The sequence below is a fragment of the Scylla paramamosain genome, chromosome 17, assembly GCF_035594125.1.
Source record: "Scylla paramamosain isolate STU-SP2022 chromosome 17, ASM3559412v1, whole genome shotgun sequence".
In the NCBI taxonomy this organism is placed as follows: Eukaryota; Metazoa; Arthropoda; class Malacostraca; order Decapoda; family Portunidae; genus Scylla; species Scylla paramamosain.
In genome coordinates, this window is record NC_087167.1 from 1,320,001 (window position 1) to 1,346,637 (window position 26,637).

Below are 26,637 nucleotides of genomic sequence, written 5' to 3' on the forward strand. Positions count from 1 at the left end.
ATACTGCTCTTCTAAATAGGGTGAAATCAAAAGCTTTTCACCTCAAATCCTCTCCTCTAACTGTCTGTCTTCAGCCTCTTTCTCATCACCTCAATGTTGAATCTCTTGCTATCTTTTACTGCTATTTTCATGCTAACTGCATATCTCCCTCCTCCTGCGGCCTCATAGCACAATCTCTCACCTCTATTCTGTCCATCTCTCAATCATTCTCATCATCATTCTCATCATCTCTGTCATTCTCAATCATTCATCCCTTTCTCTGATAAACTGGAGCTCCCTGCCTTCTTTATTTCCTTCCACCTTATTGACAAGCCAGCCGCTGACACTGTATAGACAGCCATATTGGCCATTGACAGTGTATAGAGACAGAGACAGGCCTTTAACAGCATATGGACAGACATAGGCTATAGACAGTATACAGACAGACAGACAGACAGGGTGCAAACAATTTACAGACAGACAGACAGACTGGCCACTGATAATATACAGACAGATACACATGCTGCTGACAGTACGAGTATATAGCCAGACAAACAGGTTGCAGACAGTACATAGGAAGACAAAGCCACAGACAAGCTACAGACAGTTTATAGACAGACAGACAGGCTGCAGGCAGTATATAGAAAGAAAGGCTGCAGACAGTACACACAGAGAGACAGGATATAGACAGACAGATGGACAGGTCACAAACAGGAAAATGCAGACAGACAGGTTGTAGACAGTACATAGATAAACAAACTATAGGTAGACAGACAGACAGATGAAAATGCAGACAGACAGACAGACAGGCAAATGCAGGCACACAGACAGACAGACAGGCAAATGCAGGCACACAGACAGACAAACAGGCAAATGCAAACAGACACAGACAAATGCTGAGACAGACAGACAGGCAAATGCAAACAGACAGACAGAGGCAAATGCAGACAGACAGACAGACAGAGGCAAATGCAGACAGACAGACAGAGGCAAATGCAGACAGACAAACAGAAGCAAATGCAGACAGACAGACAGACAGGCAAATGCAGACAGACAGACAAACAGGTAGATGCAGACAGACAGACAAACAGGCAAATGCAGACAGACAGACAGACAAACATGCAGATGCAGGCAGACACAGACAGACATGGATAGGCCACAGACAGATGCAGACAGACAGACAGACAGACATGCAGTAGACAGAAATGTAGACAGGGACATATACTCCCTCCACAATTTTTTTCAAGTTTATTATTTTTTTTACTTTCACAAGGATACTTATTTTTTATTTTATTTTTAGCATTGCATGTGTTATTTCCGTAGTATAAACAGTTGTATTGACCTTATCTATTTGCTTTTTCTACATATGACCATTATGCTTGCTGTATTTTTTTTTTCCATACACCAAAAGCTGCTGTAGTTCTTCCATATGACTTTGATTTATGTTCTTTTTAACTTAATAGAGTTAGTCAAGTTTCAATTTTGTTTTCATGTACATATATACTTTTGCAGGTCTCCAGGTGTCAATGTGGCCATCATCTTCCTGCTGTGATCTGAGTAGTGTACTTCTTCTGCAAGCTGTATCTTATGCTGCTATTTCAAGGTAAGAACATTCTGTCTCAAGTTTGCATGCATACAGTCAATGTGAACCATTTAAGTTCATAAAATTAACCACTATAAATGTCAATATTTTGTTAATCTCTTAAGTACTTCACAATGGATAATCTATCATTCATGCTCATTTTATTGATATAATTGTTTTGCCCATGTAATGTATTCACTCCCTGTGTATGTGTCAGTTGACTGCCAAGTTACCCTGTCCTCTCCTTCCCCAAAACTGCACGTGCACACACACATTATTTTACATTATTTACATGAGTGGAAAGGCTAAAGGTTAGCAAAGAAATGTATGAAGAGCCCAAAGAGTTAGTGAAATACTAAACAAGAACTTTAAGTATTTACTGAAGAACCAAATTTGTAGAATCACAAAACAACAACACAATTCAAATGAAAGACACAGGTCGAAATAAGAGAGATTTACAAATGATTAAAGGAACTGCAGCCAAGAAAACCAGTAAGACTGGATGAAGCATTGGGATACATCTTGAAGGAATGCCAACTTTGATATAACTAAAAGCTTGAAAAATACTGGCAAGGCATCAAATGGAGTGGAAAAGAGCTGACATAATACCAATTCAAAAGAACAGAAGGAACAAAGCACAGAGGAACCATTAATAACTGGACAGAATTTGTAGAAAAAGAATAACAGACAAACAATATGGCTTTAGGATTTGTGAACTGCATATAACAGGATTTAAAAAAAGGCTTTTGAGAATATTTCCCATGAGACTTTCATGGAAACTTGAAAATATTGGAAACATGAAAATATTGGGGGTTAAACAGGACAAGCATAAAGTGGATGGAAAATTACTTGAAAGGACAAAAAATGAGAACAATAGTCAACAACAATTAAAAGTAGTTTTGGAAAACAATAAGAGGTCCCACAAGGCTCAGTACTTTTTAACAAAAATAAAGATTGTTAATACCTACAAAATCAATGAAATTTACAAATGGGAAATTAAATTCAATATATGCAAAAGTCACATGATGGAGATAGGCAGAAATGAAAGAAGACTACAATTGACAACTAATATGTATATTAAAAGGGTCCAGAAAGAAAAGGATCTAGAAGTAATATGTAAGATAACAATCCTAAAGTAATTTGAGGAGATACTTGAGTCTGTAAGATATCTGACAGAGCTGTACCTTGATATATAACCAGTCATTAAGTTAATAATATAATTAATAGATAAGTAAATGTTTATTGGTAGACATTTCCTAACAAAAAATAGAGTTCAATCTATGAGTATTGACCAAGCTGACAGTTCCATTACCATTAAATGGGGTAAACCAAGACAACATACATTTTATACAAACATTCCCTGTCATACTGACTTATGGGAAGGTTGAATGAGAGAAAACCATAGGAGAACTAGTTATATACATAATAATGCCTTGTTTAAAAATAAAACATGCGTAGTGCATACACATGCATGTACACATACAAACGCGCGCGCACACACATAGGTTTCTCATCCCAAACAGATAAGGGTAATTAAGGCACAAAATTTTCTATTCTATTAAATCTTAATCTTATTGACTGCTTTAATATAAATTTATATTGACAACTTCAATATAAATTTATATAACAGGCTGATACAACTCTTACATGGCAGTAGCGAAGACAAGACATCTCTACACATCTACATTCACAAGCAAGTTACTTGATTGTTGTTTCCCATGAATGTAGTTGAACTTTCTTTAATTTTAATTTCATCATTACAGGTGCTGCCACTACTGGAACCCCCTGTCTCACTGCCCTATCAGATCTACTACCATAGGAAGTGTACTTCATTATATACATGAGGGAGAAGAGACCAGCATCCTCCTGCTTCTTACAACACACATTGTATATTGTTCTCTCCTCATTTATTCATGAACAAATGTTTAAGGTTTAATGTTAGCCAGTTGTGATGCTGGTACATGACACAGACACAGTATACAGAGGCTGCAAATAGTATATTATTTATTTATTTTTTTTATAAATTTACTCCACTATAAAATCAATATACTGTTTCTCCTGACAGTCTTAATTGCAGAGATCCAGTTCTGTCTTGGCTACTACTGCTGTACAATTAGGAGAGTGACACATTAATCTGGTACACTGTCTGTTTAACTAACCTTTTATATTTTGTGTCCTTAAATATGTGCTGCCTGCACACTTACAGTTAATGCATGCCAATCTTGCATTTCATGCTACTCAGGAAGTGCATTTTACTTAAGGCTTCTCAGTAAGCATAAAAAAATGGGCTGGGACAGATTGACTTGTCGGCATCTCAAGTGTACCTTTCCTTCTCACTCATGCCCATAGTAACAATGACCAATATTAAGCAGGTTACCAGTGTCAGTGTTCATTGTGTCTTTGGTGATGCATGATTGGCTCTGTTCTTAGGTTGAAATGTATTATGTTCTATTCATTGTGGTGTTTGTAGTGATGAGTGTGAGGCAGACAAGTCACAGTGATATCATTCAAATGTGGATCTTTACATGTCAGTCTTGAATGTGTTGAAATAGCAAAACATGTGAATTTACACTTCTAGACCCTCATATGAAAATTTGTCAAAGGAGGCAGTGAGGAAATGTCTTTTCACACCACAGTGGTGGCATCCCTTTATCTTTACCCCACAGCTTTTAACTTCTCTATGAAGGCAGTTGGATTCTAATCTGACTCTTATAGCAAGGCAGCTGAAGGTAAGCAATGGCTGTAAAAAGACAATTCCTCACTGCAATCACACACTTGCTGACAAATCTCCACATGAGGTTCTGCAAGTTTTGCGTTTTTTGATTCGTGTGTTTTGCTATATCAACACCTTTCAAGCTCAACATGTGAAGATCTGTGATTGAATGGTATTGCCATGATTGCAAACATCACAATATGTACAGAACAAAATGCATTTCAACCTAAGAAAAAAGCTGATTACATCACCAAAGACAAAACAAATAAATACTGACTCTGGTAATTAATAATGGTCATTGTTCCTATAGGCATGAATGAGGAGGAGAGGTGCACTTGAGATGCCAATAAATTAATTTGTCCATACCCCTTATTTTATGCTTGCTAGGAGTCCTTAAATAAAACATGCTCCCTGAGCAGCATGTACCATAACTATAGCCCACCAGATGTTCCCTTTCTGTAACCCCTTTTTAGAATGAGAAATGGCAGCACAAGAGGTTCTGCTTCTCTAATCAGAACCCTGTCAAGCACCTTGAATTTAAGATACAGGCAAATATGACAATGAAAGATGTATGGAGATATCTTAAATCAGGCGATAAAATTGAGTTATCGTATGACAATCACAAGTTAACTGTCTCCTGACACCTCCAATTCCTTGCATAGATTTGCAACCTTTGCACATGATCCAAGATTTCTTCCAAAAATCAAATTAATACTATCCAACATACAATATTTGGCTATTGACTGAGTTGAAGGTGGTGCTGAAAGAGTCCTCATCAAAGAGATGAGACCTTACAACATGACAATGCACCTGGAAGCCATTCCAGAGGTATTTCCAGCAAGGGAAGGACTGATGGTCTAGGTGCATGGAGTCATTCATAATGGGGTATACCTTGAACAACAGTTGGAATCCCAAAAATATATTCCCTCTTTACTTTACCCCTTTCCCTAATGTTGGATACAAAATAGACTTTAGGTAACAGCAGTATTACAGTGTCACAACGTCACAACCATATTCAGGTATTTGTTCTATATATCAACTTGATTACCACAACCATCGGACACTAATTACTGGGAACTTCCATGCATCTGGGTGGCCATAATGAGGAGTATTATTTGCAAAGTCCTTTTCACTCCACTTGAAAACTGGTTGCTGATCATATGTTGGACCATTGACAGCAAGAAATGAAAGTCTCCCTGCCATTTTAAGGTTTGTAACCTTCATGTCTGTTCCCCCATGTGATCTGTGACCTAATGCTCCAAATGGATAAGTCCCATTCTTAGGGTTCAAATCATTTCTGGCAGAAATTGCATTCTCTGCACTGTATGGAGGAGTGCAGTTACATCTGGAGAGTTCATCATGTTGAAAGTTGTTGTATCTCATCAGTTTGATCATAGTACGTAAATTTTTAACAGAACTGTTATCTCTCTTGAAAATCAAAGCTCGTGGGGTTTTATCATAGGAAAACCAATCACCAAAACGTTCTACCATGGCTGGGGCACCACTAAGATTAAATATAGATTTGTAGAATGGAGTATTGTAGCTTGGCCAGTATGACTGCTTACGTAAGATGTGTGATTGGTCATCAGCCACAATCATGCCAGGAAGCTGCTCCAAAATCCACAGTGTGTTTCGTCTGAAAACAGATAAGGGATAAATAACACTTACTAATAAAGAACAATATGAATGAATTATGCATATTCAAAATGTGTTCTGTAGCTCTTTGCTGCTGCATACAGCAGCATTATATTATGCTTTTAAGTATAATAATTACTCTCAGTTCTTCTAGACAGGGTGGAATCAAAAGCATTTTGTCTCTATCAACTCCTCTCCTCTAACTGACTATAATTCCTTTGGTCTGCATCATTTCCTTTGAGGAACTGGTACTCATCCTCTGCACCACATCTCTTTTCTGCACCACATCTCTGGACAGTGCTCTACATGCTCTATATCTCCAATGTTTCAAAACACAGCACTGTGCCATGGTTGCATCAAGTGGCCTCATTCTCATTTACTACTGCATCACTAATGTACTAACTTCCCTATGGCCAGTACTCATTCTGACTGGCAGGATCTCTAATGCAAACTTGCTATTTAAAAAAAAATAAAAAAATAAAAATGACTTCCAATCCCTGTAATGGAAAATATGATATGAAATTAGAAACCAAAAAAATTACTGTCACCATCCTGTTAATAAAAAAAACATGATAAGTGGTCGGTTTAAAAGATGCTAGAAGACATTTTTACCTGATATTCTTTCGTGGTTTGAAGAGCTTATAATCAACAACCATCCATTGGTTGTTGTAAGTTCCACTGTTGTGCATTGAGAAGAAATTTGACCAGGTCTTGCCATCAGTGCCAAGACGATTTGCAACAATTGTACGAATCCACTCCTGCAGCTGTAATTTTAAACTTGTATTAAAAGTTTATCAATGTTCTATCTACTTTATATATACCACATGAACATCAGATATTTCTTTGAAAGATTCTGACACTTTCTATTAATGGAGGAGTTTTCAGTTAGTTGGAGAACAGACTTGGCATGATTCTGGGCAGAAATATAAAGTGCATGAGACTCAGGTTATTGAAGAGAGAGAGAAATGTACGCCTCCATGCCAGATACTATCACCTATTACACACTCAGCACACAGAGACAGGTCTCAGACATGGAAGCAGTAGTCATCCCAAAGAAACTCAGCATAATACCTCCTCCTGTCCCCCAACTAGCAGAAACAAAATGCCAGAGACACCTCTGGTTTGGGAGATTCTGAGGAGGAATTGGAGTGACAGGACAAGGTAGAGATAGGAGATTGTGATCAGAGGAACCCAACGGAGAAAACAGAGTAACAGTATAAACAGGATTAGAGGCTAGGAAAAGATCAAGAATATTCGGCATATGTTGGGCGTATCTCCAAGACAGACATGAATACAAGTCGGGTGTTGCACCAGTTGCTATAAGTCATGGAGAATAGCAAAGTTAAAGGGTAGTTTGCCAGGATGGTCAGTGAAGGGAGAGAAAAGCCAAAGGTGGTAGTGAACACTGAAGTTTCCAAGAATGGAGATCTCTGCAAAGGGGGTAAGTTAGAATGTGCTCCACTTTGGTAGTGAGGCAGTCAAGGTAGTCAGTCACTCCACAAACTATTTCCAAGCATGACATTTCCATCACATCTATACTCTTTCTTGAGAAGCACATTAGTTCAATAGAAAGGATGGAGTTGTAACAATGGCCTAAGCCGCTATTATGATTTTAGGGACATGTATGTTATCACGTAATTTCAATACGAATATTCTACTACGTAGATTTATATGCTCACCTCTCCTGTCGCTGTAACATTCTTCCATAAAGCTGGGTTTCCATTGCCAATTGTAGTTTCCAAAGAGACCAGCCCAGATGACATTATATAATAGTCATCCCCTGAAGATAACAACCCTGGATAAGATGAGAAGGAAACAGTGTGGCCAGGATTCATATCATCTGGGTTTGATCCTCCTGTGCGGCGGAATGGGAAGATATATTTCTTTAAAATTCTTAGCATGGACTGATACCTGAAATGATAGAATACAGTTAATAAAGATTTATATAAAAAATAAAGTCTTCAATAGAAATCCTACACAAAGATGTAAAGGACACAGCAGTACAGTGTTCAATTTAGTGAATCTCTTTTTCACAAGCATTTTCACTTTTCAAATCAATTCCAATATTTCCTGAAATTAAATAAAAGAAAAACAGCAGCAATAGAAGACTGTCATTTTCTTCAAGGTTAAGACTACACATAAAAACATAGAAAGCAGCATCAAACAAACAGGATAATCATTATTTCTGACTTCCTTAATCTATGGGAAAAGCAAAACTCATGCCAATCTTAGAGCATACAGGAAATATGATGACATGTATATCTAAAGTAAATATCATGAATAAAATATTGTAGATCTACTTAACATGTATTCTCTTGACTCATCTCTCCCATATCTATTTTTATATTCTTCCTTCCCCTTTACCTCCTATCTCTTTCTCCTTGCCTGCAATAGGAGTTATACTTTCTCTCTCTCTCACACATGACGACAACAACCAAAGTGGAGGGAGGCCTGTTGTTCTGTGCCTTGCCTGACTAGTGCTCTAATATTACTATTCATCAGAGGTAATAACATATTGAAGAACATGATCCAATATTGTTACACACAAACTCAAGTACTAGTCCATTCCCAGTCTTTATATGTGAACAAACCTGTCAAGTAATCAATATAACATTCCCTTACGTGTTCCAGGTGACATGTGAGACATAGAGATCAGTGTTGCCTGGGAGAACCTTGATCAGTGCTGAGCAGTGGCCATCCCCAATAATGCGTCCAGACTTCACCCATTCCTCCATACTCATCTCCTGAAGCTTGGGACTCAGTGCAGTTTCTAAGTCCTCAAGATCACCAGCTAGATTCAGCAGTCTGGTAGTGATATAACATTTTTGCATTTATAAATAAGGTTTTCTGGTGAGAGATGATGAAGAGATATAATGACTGCAAAAAGCAAGTTTGTGGCTTGGAACTTTTCATCTTTGTAGTTATTCTTCTATCACTGAATGTGCCAACTAGCCCTGATCTCCCCAATTCTATTTTATTATTACTGTTTTTATGACATCCAAAGTTTTCAGCAGAACATAAAAGAACAAAGAACAACATATTCTTAAAGTAAAAAAAATAGGTACATGAACTCACAGAATTGCACCTTCCATCATGGGTTCCTTGGCAGTTTTATTGTAGCCATCAGTGACTCCTTGAAGTTGAGCTAAAACTAATTCTACCTGCAAATTGAAGTTAATGAAACAAAACAGTTTAAACCAATGTCTTCTTTTTTGGATTTTTGGGATGAATGAAGTGGTCAGCCTTCTCTTGCACATCAGTGATATCCAACAACCCTGCTGAGATATGAAACTTAATCTCCCTAACCACTATGTAAATTCTTATCCATTGTACAAGTTGCTATAATATGACTTGTATGAATTCCTACCCATAACCACACCTTCACAAATACCTGGTTACACTCTTAAGGATACAGCTCTTTGGAAACTGCTGTAGGATAATCAGTAGAGGAATGAAGGATATTACTCTGTTTCAATTAAATATGCATTAAGTTGTGTATGAATAAAAAAAATCAACATAATTAAATATCTAACTTTCTATACAAGAGGCAGGCCAAAATAAAAAAAAAATCTAGATATAAGACTTTCAAAAGATGGCATGATTTCTTATAATATTTACATGACACTGCAAAATTTGCTTGTTTGTTGCTTTTTATACATGAAATAAGGTAGAATCTTTAAACAAAATTATCAGTAACAAAGAAACCATTATTATTATAGGATATTTTCAGTATTCATATTATCTTTGCTATATCATCCTTAGGCAGATTAGAGATTCAAAATTAAATGAAAATCAAAACATATTTACATTATGCCAGACTGGACAAGTGTTTCTCTTCTGAGCAATCATGGCCTGCATCCATTGGAAATTGGTTTTGAGATAGGACCGCAAATTGTCACAGAATTCTTTTGACTTCCACTCACACAATCCTTCCATTGTGTTCCTGTGGACAAGAAAACATAAGTAATAATCATCATGAATACAAAGTAAAGCATCCATTCATTTACCACCTTTTACATGTTTAGATAATACTGACAGAAAGCCCAGAACAGAAGTTCACATTTCAAGGAGTACCAGTAAAGATTGCAATGACAGCAATAATTGTAGATGTCAAAGGAATATGCCAGTGATCAATATCAGCTCCTAGTGTTCAGTGGATAACTGGACAGCCTTACTTCAGTATCATTTCAATAAGTAATGAGAAAATTTTGGAATCTGCCTCTATAATATCAAGAATGTCAATGCATCATTCCATACGAAATTGCCTCTGGTCATCAGAAAGGACCTTTCAGCTTTTATTTACACTTAAATTAACTTCACAAGTAGGTTATTTAATGAATTTCTCACCTGTATGATTTGTAGATCATATCTGTACTCATAGCACCTTCAGCAAACCCAGCAGCATAGGCCTGGATTGTGTCAGGATAGGAGGGGTTGGTTTCTATCTCCATATATCCCCATCTGTTTAGAAATAAATGCATTCAAATAGTGATCTGTAAAATTTTTGTAAAAAAATATATACAAAGTATTGTAAAATTTTGAGTAAAGTATTACAACAAAGAATATATAAAACTTTTTTTTAACAAACAAGTTGATTTAGCACTGCATGTAATACATAGCTATTGCAGGTCTGAGAACAGAACTGTGTGAGACACCACTACTGAGTAATACCTACTGAGAGCAAAATCTTGTTTCCTGTTGCTTAAGCAGTTTTGATCATCAGCAATCCCAAACTGCTTGACTTTGAACATTATTATGTGGTACTCAATCAAGGTAAGCAATGTCTAAATATCTTGTGATACAATAAACAGGAAAGAATTCATAATAAAATAGTTACAACTTAAACAAGCATAATCATTTATGTCCAATGCCCTAAAGCCTTTGGGGACATTCACTCACCCACTCACTCACTCATTCAACACACACACACACACACACACACTTCAGAATACATTTCCACCTCTTTTATTACAGATTAGGGTAATTCCCTTTTTCATTAATCATGGACAGTAAACTGGAAAACAACCAATGATGGAAGATTATTTATTACCTAGTTATTGAAATGAGTGAACAAAATAAATGTTGGAATTAAATATTCAAGATTCATGTTACATACATGACTATTCACTGAATCTTGTTGCAAGATGACCAACAATGTTTATATAGATATTATTATTCCTATATCCTTAATCATTTCATAATATAGATAATCCACTATGCCTGTCTCTGTTAGCAATATTCCCACATGTGAATAGTATTCTGTAATCTTGCTGAATCAGGAAGGTTAAAGCTCTGAAGGTCTTCATAATGTTCACACCAATTTTTGTACTTACCCATCCTTAAATGTGTTGTCATGGAAGCTTCCTTTAGCCACCCAATTCTTCATAATTTTTTCATGAGTATAATAATTAGATCCATCAAATGTCACACTCAACAGAGCTGAGAATGTTGGCTGCAGTAGCACAGCAGCCCAAAGCCATGCTAAGAAAACTGCCTTATTCATCATGGCCTGAAATATATATAAATAAATAAATAAATAAATAAATAAATAAATAAAGTAAATAAACAAGTAATAAATGAATGAATGAGTAATAACAATAATATTAATGATGATGAAGATATAATAATAATAATAATAATAATAAAAATAATAAGTTATGCTAATCCACCTATTTATATACCAGGCCAGCTCAAAATTCAAAATTAAATGGTGACTCCTACACCAATCTCAGATTTCCAGTCTGGGGAGGGGACCACAAAGGTTAGACTGCTCTTCTGGTGTTGACCCAAAGCGTCTTGACACCCCCCCTCAATTTTTTCTTCATTAATTTCTGCAACAATAGCTGCCTTAGATCTAATTTTCAATCTGTAGAACACCACCTCTCTTCTACTAAACCTCATCTTCTTTTCCTCACCAAAACACAGGTGTCTCAGGCAACTGACACTAACCTCTTTTCTGTTCCCTCCTACTTTCTCTAACCTCATTTTCAATCAAAAGCTGGATGTTGCATCTATGTGCACAACAACCTAACCTGCTTTCGTGTCTACACTCTTCAATCTTCAGAATTTTCCACCATCTGGCTATGACTACAAAGTCACTCTCAAGCTAAATTTATCTGTGCTGTATGTCTCCCACCTAACTCCTTTGAATATACAAAATTCTTTGATTACTTAACTTCCAATGTGGAGCACATTCAACTCTCTTTCCTTTTGCAGAGATCTCAATTCCTGGAAACTTCAATGTTCACCACCAGCTTTGGCTTTCTTCTCCCTTCACTGGTGAACTAGCCTTTAACTTTGCTATCCTCCATGACCTAGAGCAACTGGTGCAACACCCTACTCATATTTCTGACCGTTTTGGAAATACGCCCAATATTCTTGATCTTTTCCTAACCTCTAATTCTTCTTATTCTGTCATCCATTTTCTCCATTGGGCTCCTCCAACCACAACCTCATATTTCTATCTTATCTTATCACTCCAATCCCTCCTCAGGATCCCCCAAAGCAGAGGTACCTCAGGCATTTTGCTTCTGTTAATTTGGGGGGACCAGAGGTATTACTCTGATTTTCCTTGGAATGACTACTACTTCTGTGTCTCTCTGTGTGCTGAGTGCATGACAGAAGTGATAATGTCTGTCATGGAGGCATACATTCCTCACTCTTTTTCTCAACCTAAACCTCTATCTCATATTATGAGTAGTTCTTATAGACTATAGTCTTTAGGGCACAGGTTCTCAAACTTTATTGCTTAATGGAGCACTAATGATATATCTTGGACTTTGATGATGGACAACTCTATAGTCAGTGTAGTATATGCCTATCCATCAAAATTACACACACTTGGGGGATAGTTGCACAGTTTGAGAATCACTGCTTTAGGGACTGGCACTTTCATTTATTTATAGCCGTATACATAACTGCACACAATGCCCTTTCCAGTCCCAGTAATACACTATTGTACTTTTCTGCTTCTCAATCATTATGGGGCTACCTTTGGCAATGTATGGTTTCCATGGTTCACTTCTAGTTGAGATAACCAGGTCTGATAATGGAAGAGAAATAGAACCTCAACATTGTGTTATGTCCAAAATATTGCCAGATAACGTAAAACTGAAGGATAGAAGCCACTGAGTTAAACCAAGACATACAAAACAGTCCAAAATAGGCTCGTGTAGGAGAGGGAGGCCATGCTGTAAACAAAGCACAGTTAGGAAAAGATTCTACCTGTTTTATCTTGTATTCCTTCACCCCATTACAAAAGGGATGAATTTTTAATAACTGTTTTTCTTCACCACCCATATATATCTCTCTACACTGTATTCGTACCTATATCCATTTACACTACATTATTCACACAACCATACTAACAAGCAAACAATAGTAACAGTGGTTTTCACCATTCGCTTCCTTCACTACAGAGGAACTAGACCTCCCCCTAACACTATAGCCCTTATAAAGCAAAGCAGTCTCAACAAACAACAAAAGATGGGTCTAAATGGCTCTTGCAGTTTAATTAAAATTAACCATGGGGGTCCACCTAAGTGCTGGGCAGCTGCCCACTGAAGCCTGCGCAGTGTTTAGCTACAGGGGCTGGTAGGCAGTCACACCTTATCAATACAGTATCAAGGAATAACCCCATGAACTAGTTACTCATACAGGTAAAAACAATGATCAGCGTTCATCCATTCAAGGAAAATCTTTACCTTAGGACTCTTGGAGCTCACCGCCGCACCGCCGCCACCGCCGCCAGCACACAATCAGCTGATGGATGGAGATGGAGTGACTGTGACTCACGCTCAGTTGTTCCCAAGGAAGATGTACAACTTCAGCAGTTTCTTTGGTGATTCCTGTAATATCATAACATTATTATTAATTATCCTTGAATAATTATTACCAACTGAAAAAAAAATTATCAAAGATTAAGCGTCTTTATAATTAATTTCATCGTAAATAAAGGTATGGTAACTACTCTTTTAGCTGTACAGATTCAACAGGTCATTCACCCTCAGGTCATGAGGTGTGGGGGGATGAGCACTGGCACCAGCAAATGTATGTGGTGTATTTTCGGTGCCGTCCCCTCTCACTTTGTCCAAGTTTCTCTGTTGCTCAATTAATGAACAACAAATCAGAAATTTATTTGAATAACACAACCCATAATGACAGGTGTATCAAGAACGTTCTACTTCACTTGTTCCATTATTGTTCTAACGGATTCTAGCTAAAAGATTAACGCTACGTTGTCAATGTTAGGCTACACATAGTGGATACATCAAGTCAATGAAAAGAAAATCTAGTGACAGGTATTTCACGATGCAAAATCTTTTACACATGAACCATGCAGTTTGAAAACAGACAAGGCATTCATGACAGTGAGTGAACCTTTCTTCGTTATTTATTTATTATTTGTTTATTTTTTTTCATCCTCTGGCACCAGAATGTGAAAATCCAAGGGAAAAATATACATACTGGATTCGTGGTATCGATATATGTTGGGCATGATGCACGAAATTTCCTTCTCGATTAGTTTACCACAATAGAGCTCCGTTTTCTCTGCCGGCAATCAGTTACAAAATATTCCAGTGTAGAAAAGTGTAGTGTAATCAAATGGCCGATGCAAGAACTAGACGTCTTTTTTTTTTTTTTTTCCTATTTGAAATGTTTCGTATGCTTAGCAAATTTCTTGGCAGCGTGTGTATTGTTCACAGAGAGAGTTCGTTAATATGCACCGTGAAATATCTCCCTCAAATATTCTTTTCATTGACTTCCCTTATCATCCTTTTTATCATTCTTCCTTCAACAGATCAGGCTCTCAAAATGATTCCGAATCTTCTCTTCTTATCAGAGGACTGAACCAACTCAACTGATTTTTCCTGCTATCTTCATCAGGCCTGTTTTTAGCCTTTGGGGGACCTTATGCAAGATGCTGTCTGGGCCCCCTAGGTTGTGAGTTATGATGGGTGGATTCCCAGCCCTCTAATGTGGTTCGCAACACATCTTTCACATTTGATTAAATGTATCAATCTGGTGGACTTGGACCTTGAGAGAGAGAGAGAGAGAGAGAGAGAGAGAGAGAGAGAGAGAGAGAGAGAGAGAGAGAGAGAGAGAGAGAGAGAGAGAGAGAGAGAGAGAATTCGTAAATATGTTTACCTACTTTCTTTAACATGATTATACGTATAATACAGATGCAGTGTCCCTTTAAGAGACACATTCAATTTAGAAATTACAAAGTACTCAAATATAATAGAAGTAAGAGTTAAAATGAGTAAAATTTTCTAGATCAACCGACTCGAGGCAGGATACCATAGTTCACCCAGGTTTCATGCGAGAGAAAACAACAGAAAGCCCTTGGTGTCGTTATGAAAGAAAAGAGTGAAAGACATAGACTAAAGAAACTAAAAAAAAAAAAAAAAAAAATCGTTAAGAACACTAACAGGTGAAATACATCGTCCATATCATATGCTACATGTGAAGATCTTATTTCCAGATATATCAAAATATATTTAGAAATATAAGAGAGATCTCACGAAAAATAACTTCAAAAATCGAGAAAAAGAAAAAGAAAGAAAAAAAAAACTAAAATCGCAGAAAACATGAGCTGTCATAAAGCACGCTATTTAAAGGGACAGATGTAAATATGCCACGCCCTCAGCTAGCCATTTAAACGGTCTAAGAAACGCCGTATCATCTTGTAACTCTTGCTGTGATATTCCCGCCTCACAACATGTTCCTCCAAGTAAAACTTAGCAGATCCAAGGTACCTCGAGACCTCCATTGGGCCTTTCCATTGGGACATAATTAGGGATTATATCGCCATTTATGCATAATGAAGTGCAAGTACATTTTCACTAGCGTATAATGCGTGAATTTCAGTTCCCCTCGACCCTTATATGAGGAGATATTTAAAGATACAAATACGTTTACAAGGTTTTAGTGTAGAAGTGAAGAAACAAGGTGATGTTTTCCTGCAGGGTGTCACGTTTATTTACAGCGTCAAGTGTGTTCTGTAAAGTAAAACGTATGAGCGAGGCACCACAACAAAGGAATCGGCTAATCACGTGTTTACTTATGTTTTTATGCATTCAAATGAATTAATAAAAACATCATACAATTTACCATGATGTCCATCTTAATAAGGAAAGGCATAGATTCCTGCACATAGAAAATGTTAACCGAAAGCTCTAGATTGCAGTGTTACCACATAAGAGTACTTCAAGGAAGGTTTTGATCTGGCAAACCCGCAAGGCTTGGGAAACGTCGGTGGCGGTATTACGGCCACTGGAGATTGCGCCCAATGTATCCCTCGATTTATCGTTGTAGCCGAGTCATTTTAACGCGATGGTCGACTTTTCACTATAAAAATGGGTCAGCTCTTGGACTTGATCCCTTCAACAACAATACTGCCCTTCCGCTTTACACTCACCTAAACTTTTTTTTTTTTTTTTTTATGGGGTGTATTTATTTTATCTATAAATAATTTTTAGTGTGTTATTGATCGTATTTACTTATCTTTAACTTACTCTCAGCCGTCTCGCTCCTATCACTAGAATAATACACACTAATTGTTGCCGCTATCAAGACTAACCCGTGTGTTCCTCATTGAATTTGCCCGTTATCATTCACACAATGAGAATCATTGCCTTCGACCCTGAGCTGAGCCACCAGGCAGTACGCATTAGGCACCACACAGTGACGCTGAGTGGAGGAGTTGCTGTCTGCCGATACTTCTTGCAGTGTTAAGGTAATGCAGTGTCTTCATCACTCCAAGTGCAGGCTAGTGACGGTTTATTTGTGATGAGCAGTGGCATGTGTAAGGAGAGAGAGAGAGAGAGAGAGAGAGAGAGAGAGAGAGAGAGAGAGAGAGAGAGAGAGAGAGAGAGAGAGAGAGAGAGAGAGAGAGAGAGAGAGAGAGAGAGAGAGAAACACATGACTATGATGTGGAACATGTCAACGTGTATTGGAAGAATAAAAGGGGATGAGCAAAGAGGGACAGACAGACTTATCGGTTCCTCTGTCAGACATGAATGTTAAAGGAAGCAAAGATTCAGACACATTACAGCAGCCAGTATACCGATCCCCTGACGCATAATACTAGTGAATATCGAACAACAGCAGTGTACTGTTTAGTTTAACTACACCAGAAATACTCTACTTTCTATATTATGTAGTATTAGAGAAAACTACCTACATTATAAAGGAAGAAAAATATGAAGTCTACAATTACTATTATTTGTGGGAGATGACATACATGTTTGTTGGTGTGGTAATATGTTGTTTATAATGTAAGTGGGCGCAGTGGTGTAAAAAAAAAATAAAAAAAATAAAAAAAAATCTTTCCTCCCCCTTTCTAGTATGCATAACATGACGCGACATTTGATGTCACCAACACTGAAGCATGTCTTTAGTAACATTACTTTCACCAGGGCCTCTCAAGGATGACTCAGGCAATGCTGCTGAGGCTGTGGAGTCCTACTGGGTTGAGAGGGGGAGTGCAACGCTTCATCAGCACCACAGCAAGTAACAAACAGCTGGCCGAAGTAACTCTACAGGATGCAAAACCAGTCACTGACATTCCGGGGCCAATAAACTTCCCCATACTGGGTTCCATCCCCTCCATGATGATGGACAAAGGTGAGTTATCAGTACGAGTGTGCAAACATCAAAGACTGCCTTCACCCACTGATGATGTGCTGGCTGCTACGCTTCTCAGGTTTTTATTGAATAAATTATATTTTACATGTGGACAACTGTGCATGTATTATATGAGTATGTTTTTGTAGTGCGTCAACGACTCAAGCGCTAAAAGTAAACAAACGAGTAAATCGCACTTAAACGTAGGCACACAGCGTGCGTCGGTCGTTCAGGTCGTGGCAGGTGACTGCCGGAGCATAGAGTATTTGTATCATATCCCCAGATATTTATACTAAAAATAAAATCTCCCATCGAACAAAGTGGGACTGCCTTGAAACAGTTTATAGTGAGGATCTGGTGTTTATTCTCAACATTCTTACCTTATACCCTTGAAAAGGTTCGTGACTGATTCGCCTTCGCTTGTCAAGATCACATGAGAGAGAGAGAGAGAGAGAGAGAGAGAGAGAGAGAGAGAGAGAGAGAGAGAGAGAGAGAGAGAGAGAGAGAGAGAGAGAGAGAGAGATGCTATCCCACTGTAAGCTATCTACTACACTGCTAAATTTATCACACAGTACAAGAGACGCAGTTTACGTAGACTATGAAGGTCACAATCACAGCGGCCGTTATTATCATATCTGATGGTGTGGACTTTGGACCTTGTGATTATTTCCTGACATGTTGAAAACATTTGTAATCGTGACTTGACATACACAGAAAAAAAAAAAAAAAACTTAATGTTAGTCTAGTTCATAATAAAAAAAGATTGCATGAATATATATATATATATATATATATATATATATATATATATATATATATATATATATATATATATATATATATATATATATATATATATATATATATATATATATATATATATATATATGTTCCCTGTTCACTCGGCACTAAGAAATGATTAGTGAGTTTATTCCAATCCTCTCCCAATCTATTACTAGTAGATCACGCATTTCCTCTTTGTAAAATCTAACTTTATCAAACCTGAATTCCTTCTCCGATCACAACTCCAACTTTAGGCGTCACCACCTTTGTCTTGCCCACCCTACTGGCAGTAGTAACGTCGTCCCCTCCAAACGACCCTCCGTCATTCACTTCACCTGTGTCTTCCTGAAGAAGACAGAACAACTACCATGCCTGTGATACCCTCATAAGTTTCCGCCAGGTTCATACAAACCCCACAGGATCGTCGCAGCCCCACAATATCAAGACCAAGACCAAGATATATAAAGTTTAGATGCAGTAAACCTTTTGAATCTTTGAAATCCTTTTGGTCTATAAAGGTTAAACCTATATACATAGTACTTAATACAGACATGTAAAACTACTTGTAAACCTATAAATGTAGATATCTTTTCCATCTCCAAATGTAACGCATTCTTTTAATTTAGTCCAAAGTAAAAAATTAAGGGAAGCTGATATCCACCGCTAACACAGCCTCTTCTCCCCTCCGGAACACGTGGCCCAGACTTCAACTCAAAAAGGCTTCTAAAATTCTGGGCGTCGCTGATGAAACGCTACGGGCCAATTGTGAAGCTCGTCAACCCTGGCGTCTCACCAATGATCATCGTGGCCAACCCCGATGATTGTGAGTTGCTCAATAGAGTGACACAAAACCAACCAGCACGGACACCACTTGCCTCCCTCAAGCACCTCCGAGATAACTGGACCGATGACTACTTTGATAAACGAGCAGGCATCATAGTGGAGTGAGTGGCTTGATTTGTGTGTGTGTGTGTGTGTGTGTGTGTGTGTGTGTGTGTCATATCCCTAGCCTTCTCAAATATTTTGCTGTCCTATCTCGATTACTTTTATTATTTCATTATCGTTTTCATGTTTCTAATGATCGTTTAGAAAGTATTCCGCATCATCAATACAATTAATAGGAAAATAAACTCATGAAAACTTGTCTAATCATCTTATGAGAAAAAACAAAGAGTTCAAGAATATGACCCCAAGTTCTAGCATGTGTGATAAGTAGCTAAAATATTATGAGGAATGTAACACGTGTATGTGTGTGTGTGTGTGTGCTTGCACATGTGACAGGAACGGGGACGAATGGTGGCGGGTAAGGAGCCTCGTGCAGACCACCATGCTGAAGCCCATGGTGATAAACGAGTACGTGCCTGAGTTGGATGATGTTTCCTGCACCTTCATGGACAGGTATGTGGTGTGGACTTAATAACCCTGCTTATAACTCATTGCGTACCTTCTTCAAGTGATAACTACTATGGATATTAACATTCCACAAAGGATTTAACTGTGTGGAGGTAGCAGTGCAACAAAATGTAAACATGAGCTCTTCATGTACTATGCTAAAAGCAGCACCTTGTCAGTCATTTGCCATCAGTATAAATTAATATTGGAATATTTCGAAAATCCGTGGCGGTTTCGAATGAGAAGATCACTTGTCACTGAATAAATACTGCAATAAAATTTTAACGAGACTGTAGAAGAAACAGCATAACAGACAATCACATTTCTCTATTTACTATGTGTCAGGGATTGCCGTTATGTCTTCAGGTAGTTGTGTCCAAAATATTTTTTTTGCTCCCATTCTTTGTAACTTTACCACAAGAATATCTCATCCCCTGATCTTTCTTAAGCAGGTGGTTATTTTACTAGTTTCATAGGTTCAGTATAAAAACAAGTGCCACTGTAGAGCACTAGTTGTTACCACTATATCACGAAGAACATTCCTTCAAAGCTTCACACAAAACTAAATGCATTTCTCTTACAGTGTTACTATGTCATCAATTACTTGTTTTCAGGATCCAAGAGCTGCAAGATAAATACGGAGAGATGCCGGATAACTTCCAAGACGAACTGTACAAATGGGCGCTCGAATGTATGTATCTTTGTTTTTTTTTAAGTATGGAGTCATACGAGAGAGAGAGAGAGAGAGAGAGAGAGAGAGAGAGAGAGAGAGAGAGAGAGAGAGAGAGAGAGAGAGAGAGAGAGAGAGAGAGAGAGAATCGTCTACATAAGATGCTGAATGAATGCTGAATATAGAATCCATTGATGAAAAACCTCGGGGATTATCATAATCTTGTCATTTCAGGTTATGACGCTGCAGCATAATGCAAAAATACATCACTAAATTAAATGGAATCTCCTCCAAGTAAAGAAGTGCGTTAGTTAGGGACTTTCATAAAATGTTGTTTCACTTTCCTTCTGTTAGTGGGTGTGCGAGACTAACTGATTCCCGTACGTGTCTGGGCGCAGCGGTGGGCATAGTAGCGCTGGACCGACGGTTTGGATGCCTGGGAGCGCCCGAAGGATCCCTTGAGGCTCAGCAAGGAGAGGAACTCATTAACCTGGTCAACACCCTCTTCTCCTCCCTGTCTGTGACGGAGATGAGGACACAGTTCTGGCGTCTTTTCCCGACTCCTTCTTACAGGAGGCTTAAAAAGAACCACGGAAAACTACTCAAGTACGTGCTCGAGATCATGTATTGTAGTAATGAAAACTACCTCTATTCTTACTACTACTACTACTACTACTACTACTACTACTACTTTTTTTTTTTTTTTTTTTTTTTTTTACTACTAATACCTCCACCCCATGTTTATTGATGTGTCAGTTAGGGGCTCCATTACTTGGAGGTCATTAGCCCCAGCTCCCGCTAATGACTGTGGCATCCAACCATATCTAATACTCTATGATATAAACATTAGTTGTTAACTATAAATTCATTCTACCTCTACTCTATCTACTCTTATGCCACTCTCCACCACTGTAGCCTCGCAGTCGAGGCCTCCTAAGTCTGCAGGTATGGGAGTGGAATGCCTTGTCCCCCTGAGACACAGGAGGGCAGATCTGAGGAGGGAGAATGAGAGACGGCACCTCATCCATGCGACGACATGGCTCCTTGGCTGGTGCTTCTTTTCTGCCATTAGGTCGGCTAGTCTTGAGTAGAAGCACTGAGCCTTGGAGCCCATCCCGCCAGATGTGGTGAAGACCAGAGGTGTGAAGCTGCCCTGGTCAACGTGTTGGATTCTCTCCCCATACGCTCGGATCTTCTCCTGCTACTACTACTACTACTACTACTACTACTACTACTACTACTACTACTATTAATCATGTGTGTTACAGGGTAGTGGAACAGAAATTGGACGAGTCAGTAGCATATTTACAGCAGAGAAAGGACGAGGATCACATGGGGAGGAAATGCAGTGTGATCCAGACGCTGCTCTCCAAGCCGGGACTTTCGAAGAAGGACGTGCTCACCTTCATCATGGACATTATCTTCGCAGGGATTGACACGGTAATGCAGCAACTCCCACTCAGCTTATCAAAAGAACACAAGAACCTAAGAGCATAAGGGAAGCTGCAAGAAGCCATCAGCCTACACGTGGCAGTTCCTGTGTGGAATTTATCTACCTATTTCCTCCTATCATCTGCATCCATAAATTGGTCTAATCTTTTTTTAAAGCTCCCTAATGACTCAGCACTAACAATCTGATTATTGAGTCCATTCATCTACCACTCCATTTGAAAACCAATTCTTTCCTATCTCTTTCATGAACTTAAATTTTTCAAGCTTGAACCCGTTACTTTTTGTTTTATCTTGATTACTGATCCTGAGAATTTTACTTGCCTCCCCTTTGTTATAGCCTCTTCACTACTTGAAGACTTCTATCAAGCTCCCTCATAATCTACGTCTCTCCAAGGAATGTAAATTTAACAGCTTGAATCTCGTTTCATAAGGAATACCCTTCATCCCCTATATCCTTTTAGTAATTTTCAATTGTACTGATTCTAATAGCCCTATATACTTCCATCGTCATGAAGCACTCTCTCTCTCTCTCTCTCTCTCTCTCTCTCTCTCTCTCTCTCTCTCTCTCTCTCTCTCTCTCTCTCTCTCTCTCTCTCTCTCTCTTTGTTGGATCTTTTTACCATCTTTTTATTTTTCTTCTATTATTGAAAAAATGACCAAATGTGGTTGTCAGAAAGCACTGAGAAATATACATATGTGTGTGTGTGTGTGTGTGTACAGACACGCATCTGACACAGCGTACTCCCTGCCTCCAGACTTCCCACACTATGGCCTTCTGTCTGTATCTTCTTGCGAGGAATCCTGAGGCACAGAAGAAACTGCAGGAGGAGGTGGACCACGTGACAGCCGGCCTGCAGGGGCCCCTCACCTCAAAACACATGGCGCACCTCTCCTACACCAAAGCCGTGATCAAGGAAACGTTCAGGTGAGAGAAAGATGAAGAAACTTTTTTTCTTCTTTCTTGAACGTTCAGGTGAAACAAGAAAATAAACATTCCCAAACAAGAAGGAAGACTTATTATTTAGTTATATCTACAAATGCATCTATTTGGGTGAGCGCGTCATGAATTTTTGACACATGTGCTATAAGGTGTGTGCGACAAATGTTTAAACTATGCAGGCGTGGGAGTATTAGCTGGGGCAGAAGGGGTCATAAGTCGATTAACATAACGAACTCACCACCATGTACTGTGTCTTGTCTTTCCAAATTCCTCTGGTGACGATCTCCTTACAAAACCTGAGAGTTGACAGATTCTTGGCAGATCAGAGGAATGAAGATTGAGGGAAAATGCAAAAAACTAAGGAGGTTTGTGCAACAGGCTATAAACACTTAACCACTGACCATGACTACCATGCACCATCCTGCCAATGCGATTCCTTCCTTTCCAGAATCTTTCCCCTCACCTTTGGGTTAGCAAGGATCCTGAACAAAGACATGGTGTTGCAAGGCTATAGGATCCCTGCAGGGGTAAGTGTGTGTGTGTGTGTGTGTGTGTGTGTGTGTGTGTGTGTGTGTGTGTGTGTGTGTGTGTGTGTGTGTGTGTGTGTGTGTGTGTGTGTGTGTGTGTGTGTGCGCTATCAGTTATCTCTCTCTCTCTCTCTCTCTCTCTCTCTCTCTCTCTCTCTCTCTCTCTCTCTCTCTCTCTCTCTCTCTCTCTCTCTCTCTCCAACTTGCACCTCCCCTCTGGAACTGCCATAACTCCACCTGGTCTCCTAACAACGTGTCCTCTTCACCCTCCCGCAGTACAGCGTGTTCGTGTTAAATTGCTTAATGGGTTGGGATGAGTCCATGTACCCTCGAGCTAATGAGTTCCTGCCTGAGCGGTGGAACAGAGCTCGTCCACTGGGCAATATCCACCCCTACGCCAGCATCCCCTTCGGTGCCGGCCCTAGGATGTGTGTGGGACGCCGTGTGGCTGAGCAGGAGATGTACACACTGCTTGCCAGGGTGAGAAACACTTTGATGCATATGAATGCAAAATATTAATGAATTTCGGTAATGTTTTCCAAACTTGGATCTACTTATGTTTCTGCAGGGTTCTGGTGGCAACACACGTCGATCAGTAGTCTCTAGGACTCTAGGTGGAATAAGTAACAGTCTCATAACCCTAGCCAGCGCCATATGACTCCGATGTTGCAGCGCCTTATCAAAATCTATTTCCAGATTTCTGTAGTTTAACGCTCATAGCAGACTTTCTTATAACTGATCTTACTTCATAAGTGGGTTGTCTGCTAATGCCAAAGTAGCATTTTGTGACACGTATTTAAGCAGCTGCTCAATATTATTTACTACTTATTTCATCATGTTTCTAATTCCTAGACAGACCTGCAACCTATCATGAAATATCTGAAGTTAGTACATGCTATCCATCTTTGCTAGGGTCCTCTTAATTTCTCCTTCAGCCATTTACCACAGCTGGGCCTCTCATTACAGATGGCACAACGCTTCACCGTTGAATACCACTACGAGGACATAGAACAGCTAACCGGTCTGGTGCTCTACCCTTCACGGCCTCTTCGGTTCTCCTTCGTGCCCCGTTAGCAACATGAGCACCGCCTTCCAACGCTACCCATTGGCTTCCTTAATCCCTAAAGAGAAGAAAAAATGATACTTGTATATATTGAAAAAAAAAAAAAAAAGCTATATAAACAGTAAATAGTCGAAATAGGGCGCTAGACATTTGCATGCCTGTTCCACAGCATTGTTGGCTTTTGGTTTCAGTCAGGCTGCCCTTTAAATATGGTTATCCATTTTTCCTAAGAAATTACTGTACATATGTGTAAGTATGTGTTTGTGTTTGTGTGTGTGTATGTGTTTTTATTTCTCTAGAACGAAATCTTTCAAGAGAGTGAAAGAGAGAGTGTATTTCCTGCCTGCATGTTTACGATCTTAGGAGAAAACTGAGGAAAGTTTTTAAAAATATTATGGTACACTTATGTAACTTGAAATACGCAGTTATTTGTACATCAGTGTTTACCAGATTTCTCCAGCATGTAACCCCTTTCAGTAACACCACACCCGCCATGTCCCACACGTTGGTAAGCTTTCTAAACACACTAACTTTCAATGTTGCAGATACATTTAAATGATTAATCACAGCAGAGAAATCCATAAAAAAAAAAAAAAATAATAATAATAATAAAAAAAAAAAAAAAAAACAATATGTATATAGTACATGGAGGTGAACTCTTCATGACTTAGAGAAAAAGGCTGATGACACCTCTGGGGGTCATGAGCTTTAGTTTGGGAACTTCTGTTGTACGCATATGTTTCTCTCTGAGAGTTATTGTTTTTAATGCAAAATAATAATCACACAATAATAATAATAGTCACACAAGCTTTTTAATGACTTCACATTGTGCCACACAAGGGATGAGACATTGCATAGTGTAAACCCAGCCAGGACCAGTTTGAATTAGTATTACGTAAATTAGGGTTGCCATATATGAACTATCAAAATTCCGGACACTACACACACACACACACACACACACACACACACCCTTCACTCAAAATTCAAAATTATCATGGCGACTCCTACACCAGCCTCGGAGTCCCCATCTATGGAGGGGACCACAAATGTGGTATTTTTTATTTTTTTAAATTTTTGTTGCCCTTGGCCAGTGTCTCTTCTACATGTAATCATGTTTGAAGTAATATTTCACAATACTTGTTGCAGTTTATACATACATACATACATATATATATATATATATATATATATATATATATATATATATATATATATATATATATATATATATATATATATATATATATACTTATTATAGACTCCTTTGTACCCTTTAACAAAATATGTATCACGTAAAATCGCTAGTAAGTAATCATGCCGCCAGCACCAGAGCCAATTATTTGAGCCTAAAAGAAATCCTACACACACACACATCTGTACGTGACATTCCTGTTAGTTTATTTCTTTGGTGGTTGTTTTTCTTCTGTTTTAATATTTTTTCTATTGTTTATTTATGTTTTGTCCCTTGTTTCTTTGTTCGATGGTAATTTAGTTACTTATTTTTTTTTTTTGTAGAACGTCAGTAAAACATAAAGGAAAATCTGCCCTCCGTCCTGTAATATTTGGGAAAATGTTACGCTTTGTAGGATATCTCGTCTTACCTCTCGCGCTCCCTCCTTCCTAGGCATTGAAAAAGTGCGGGAAATTTGAAGGTTTATAAATGCACTGGTGTGTGTATGTGTGTGTGAGTGTTATTGCTAGTTATCTCTCTCTCTCTCTCTCTGTCAGTAGTTGCACAGGTCTTCAAGGGTATTTTTACGGTTTTAGTGACAGATTAACAACATTTCTACATTAATAACAGGAGAAACACCATTGAAAACCCTGATAATCATCTTTATAGCTTTGAAAAACAGTCGTGAGGAGAGAGAGAGAGAGAGAGAGAGTAGGAGCATTTCAGTTGAGCCTATTCTGTCCTGGTTCGTGTTTGCTGCGGTGACACGGTGCCGCACTGAGTGAAGATTGCGTTCATAATCACTTATCGGGGCTGGAGTGGGGAAAGGAGAGTCAGGAAGTGAGGATATTTATATTATTTGACATATTATTTGATAGCATGTCAACTTTTGTGTGTGTGTGTGTGTGTGTGTGTGGGTGGGTGGGTGTTGGATCAGTGACAGGTGGCGCTGGGGAGTTACCACGGCGAGCGGCTGGCTGGCTGCAGTGTTTTGGTCAGCGCTGGTCAATCTTGCCCTACACGCTCTATTAACCAGTGTTTCCGTCTTCCCGACACCTTCTTCCTGCACCAAGCACCGTCAAGCATCACCAGAGAGGCA

The 26,637-nt window shown here is 38.6% G+C and overlaps 2 protein-coding genes across 2 annotated transcripts; one reads left to right on the forward strand and one right to left on the reverse strand.

The window, feature by feature from the left end:
- Positions 1-2,785: 2,785 nt before the first annotated feature.
- On the reverse strand, positions 2,786-18,068 carry LOC135108302 (putative phospholipase B-like 2). The gene is made up of 10 exons (XM_064019128.1): positions 17,918-18,068; positions 13,613-13,756; positions 11,243-11,418; positions 10,257-10,370; positions 9,717-9,852; positions 8,985-9,070; positions 8,532-8,714; positions 7,589-7,820; positions 6,522-6,673; positions 2,786-5,910 (listed from the first exon to the last, which is right to left on the reverse strand). Exons 3-10 carry the CDS (start codon positions 11,413-11,415, stop codon positions 5,319-5,321), a joined length of 1,668 nt encoding a protein of 555 aa, XP_063875198.1. The 5' UTR covers positions 11,416-11,418; positions 13,613-13,756; positions 17,918-18,068; the 3' UTR covers positions 2,786-5,318.
- On the forward strand, positions 16,489-25,165 carry LOC135108303 (probable cytochrome P450 49a1). The gene is made up of 11 exons (XM_064019129.1): positions 16,489-16,647; positions 17,330-17,537; positions 19,024-19,264; positions 19,602-19,718; positions 20,327-20,403; positions 20,781-20,988; positions 21,651-21,822; positions 22,590-22,759; positions 23,223-23,301; positions 23,578-23,781; positions 24,268-25,165. The coding sequence occupies exons 2-11, from the start codon at positions 17,342-17,344 to the stop codon at positions 24,373-24,375; spliced, it is 1,572 nt and encodes a 523-aa protein (XP_063875199.1). The 5' UTR covers positions 16,489-16,647; positions 17,330-17,341; the 3' UTR covers positions 24,376-25,165.
- Positions 25,166-26,637: the final 1,472 nt, after the last annotated feature.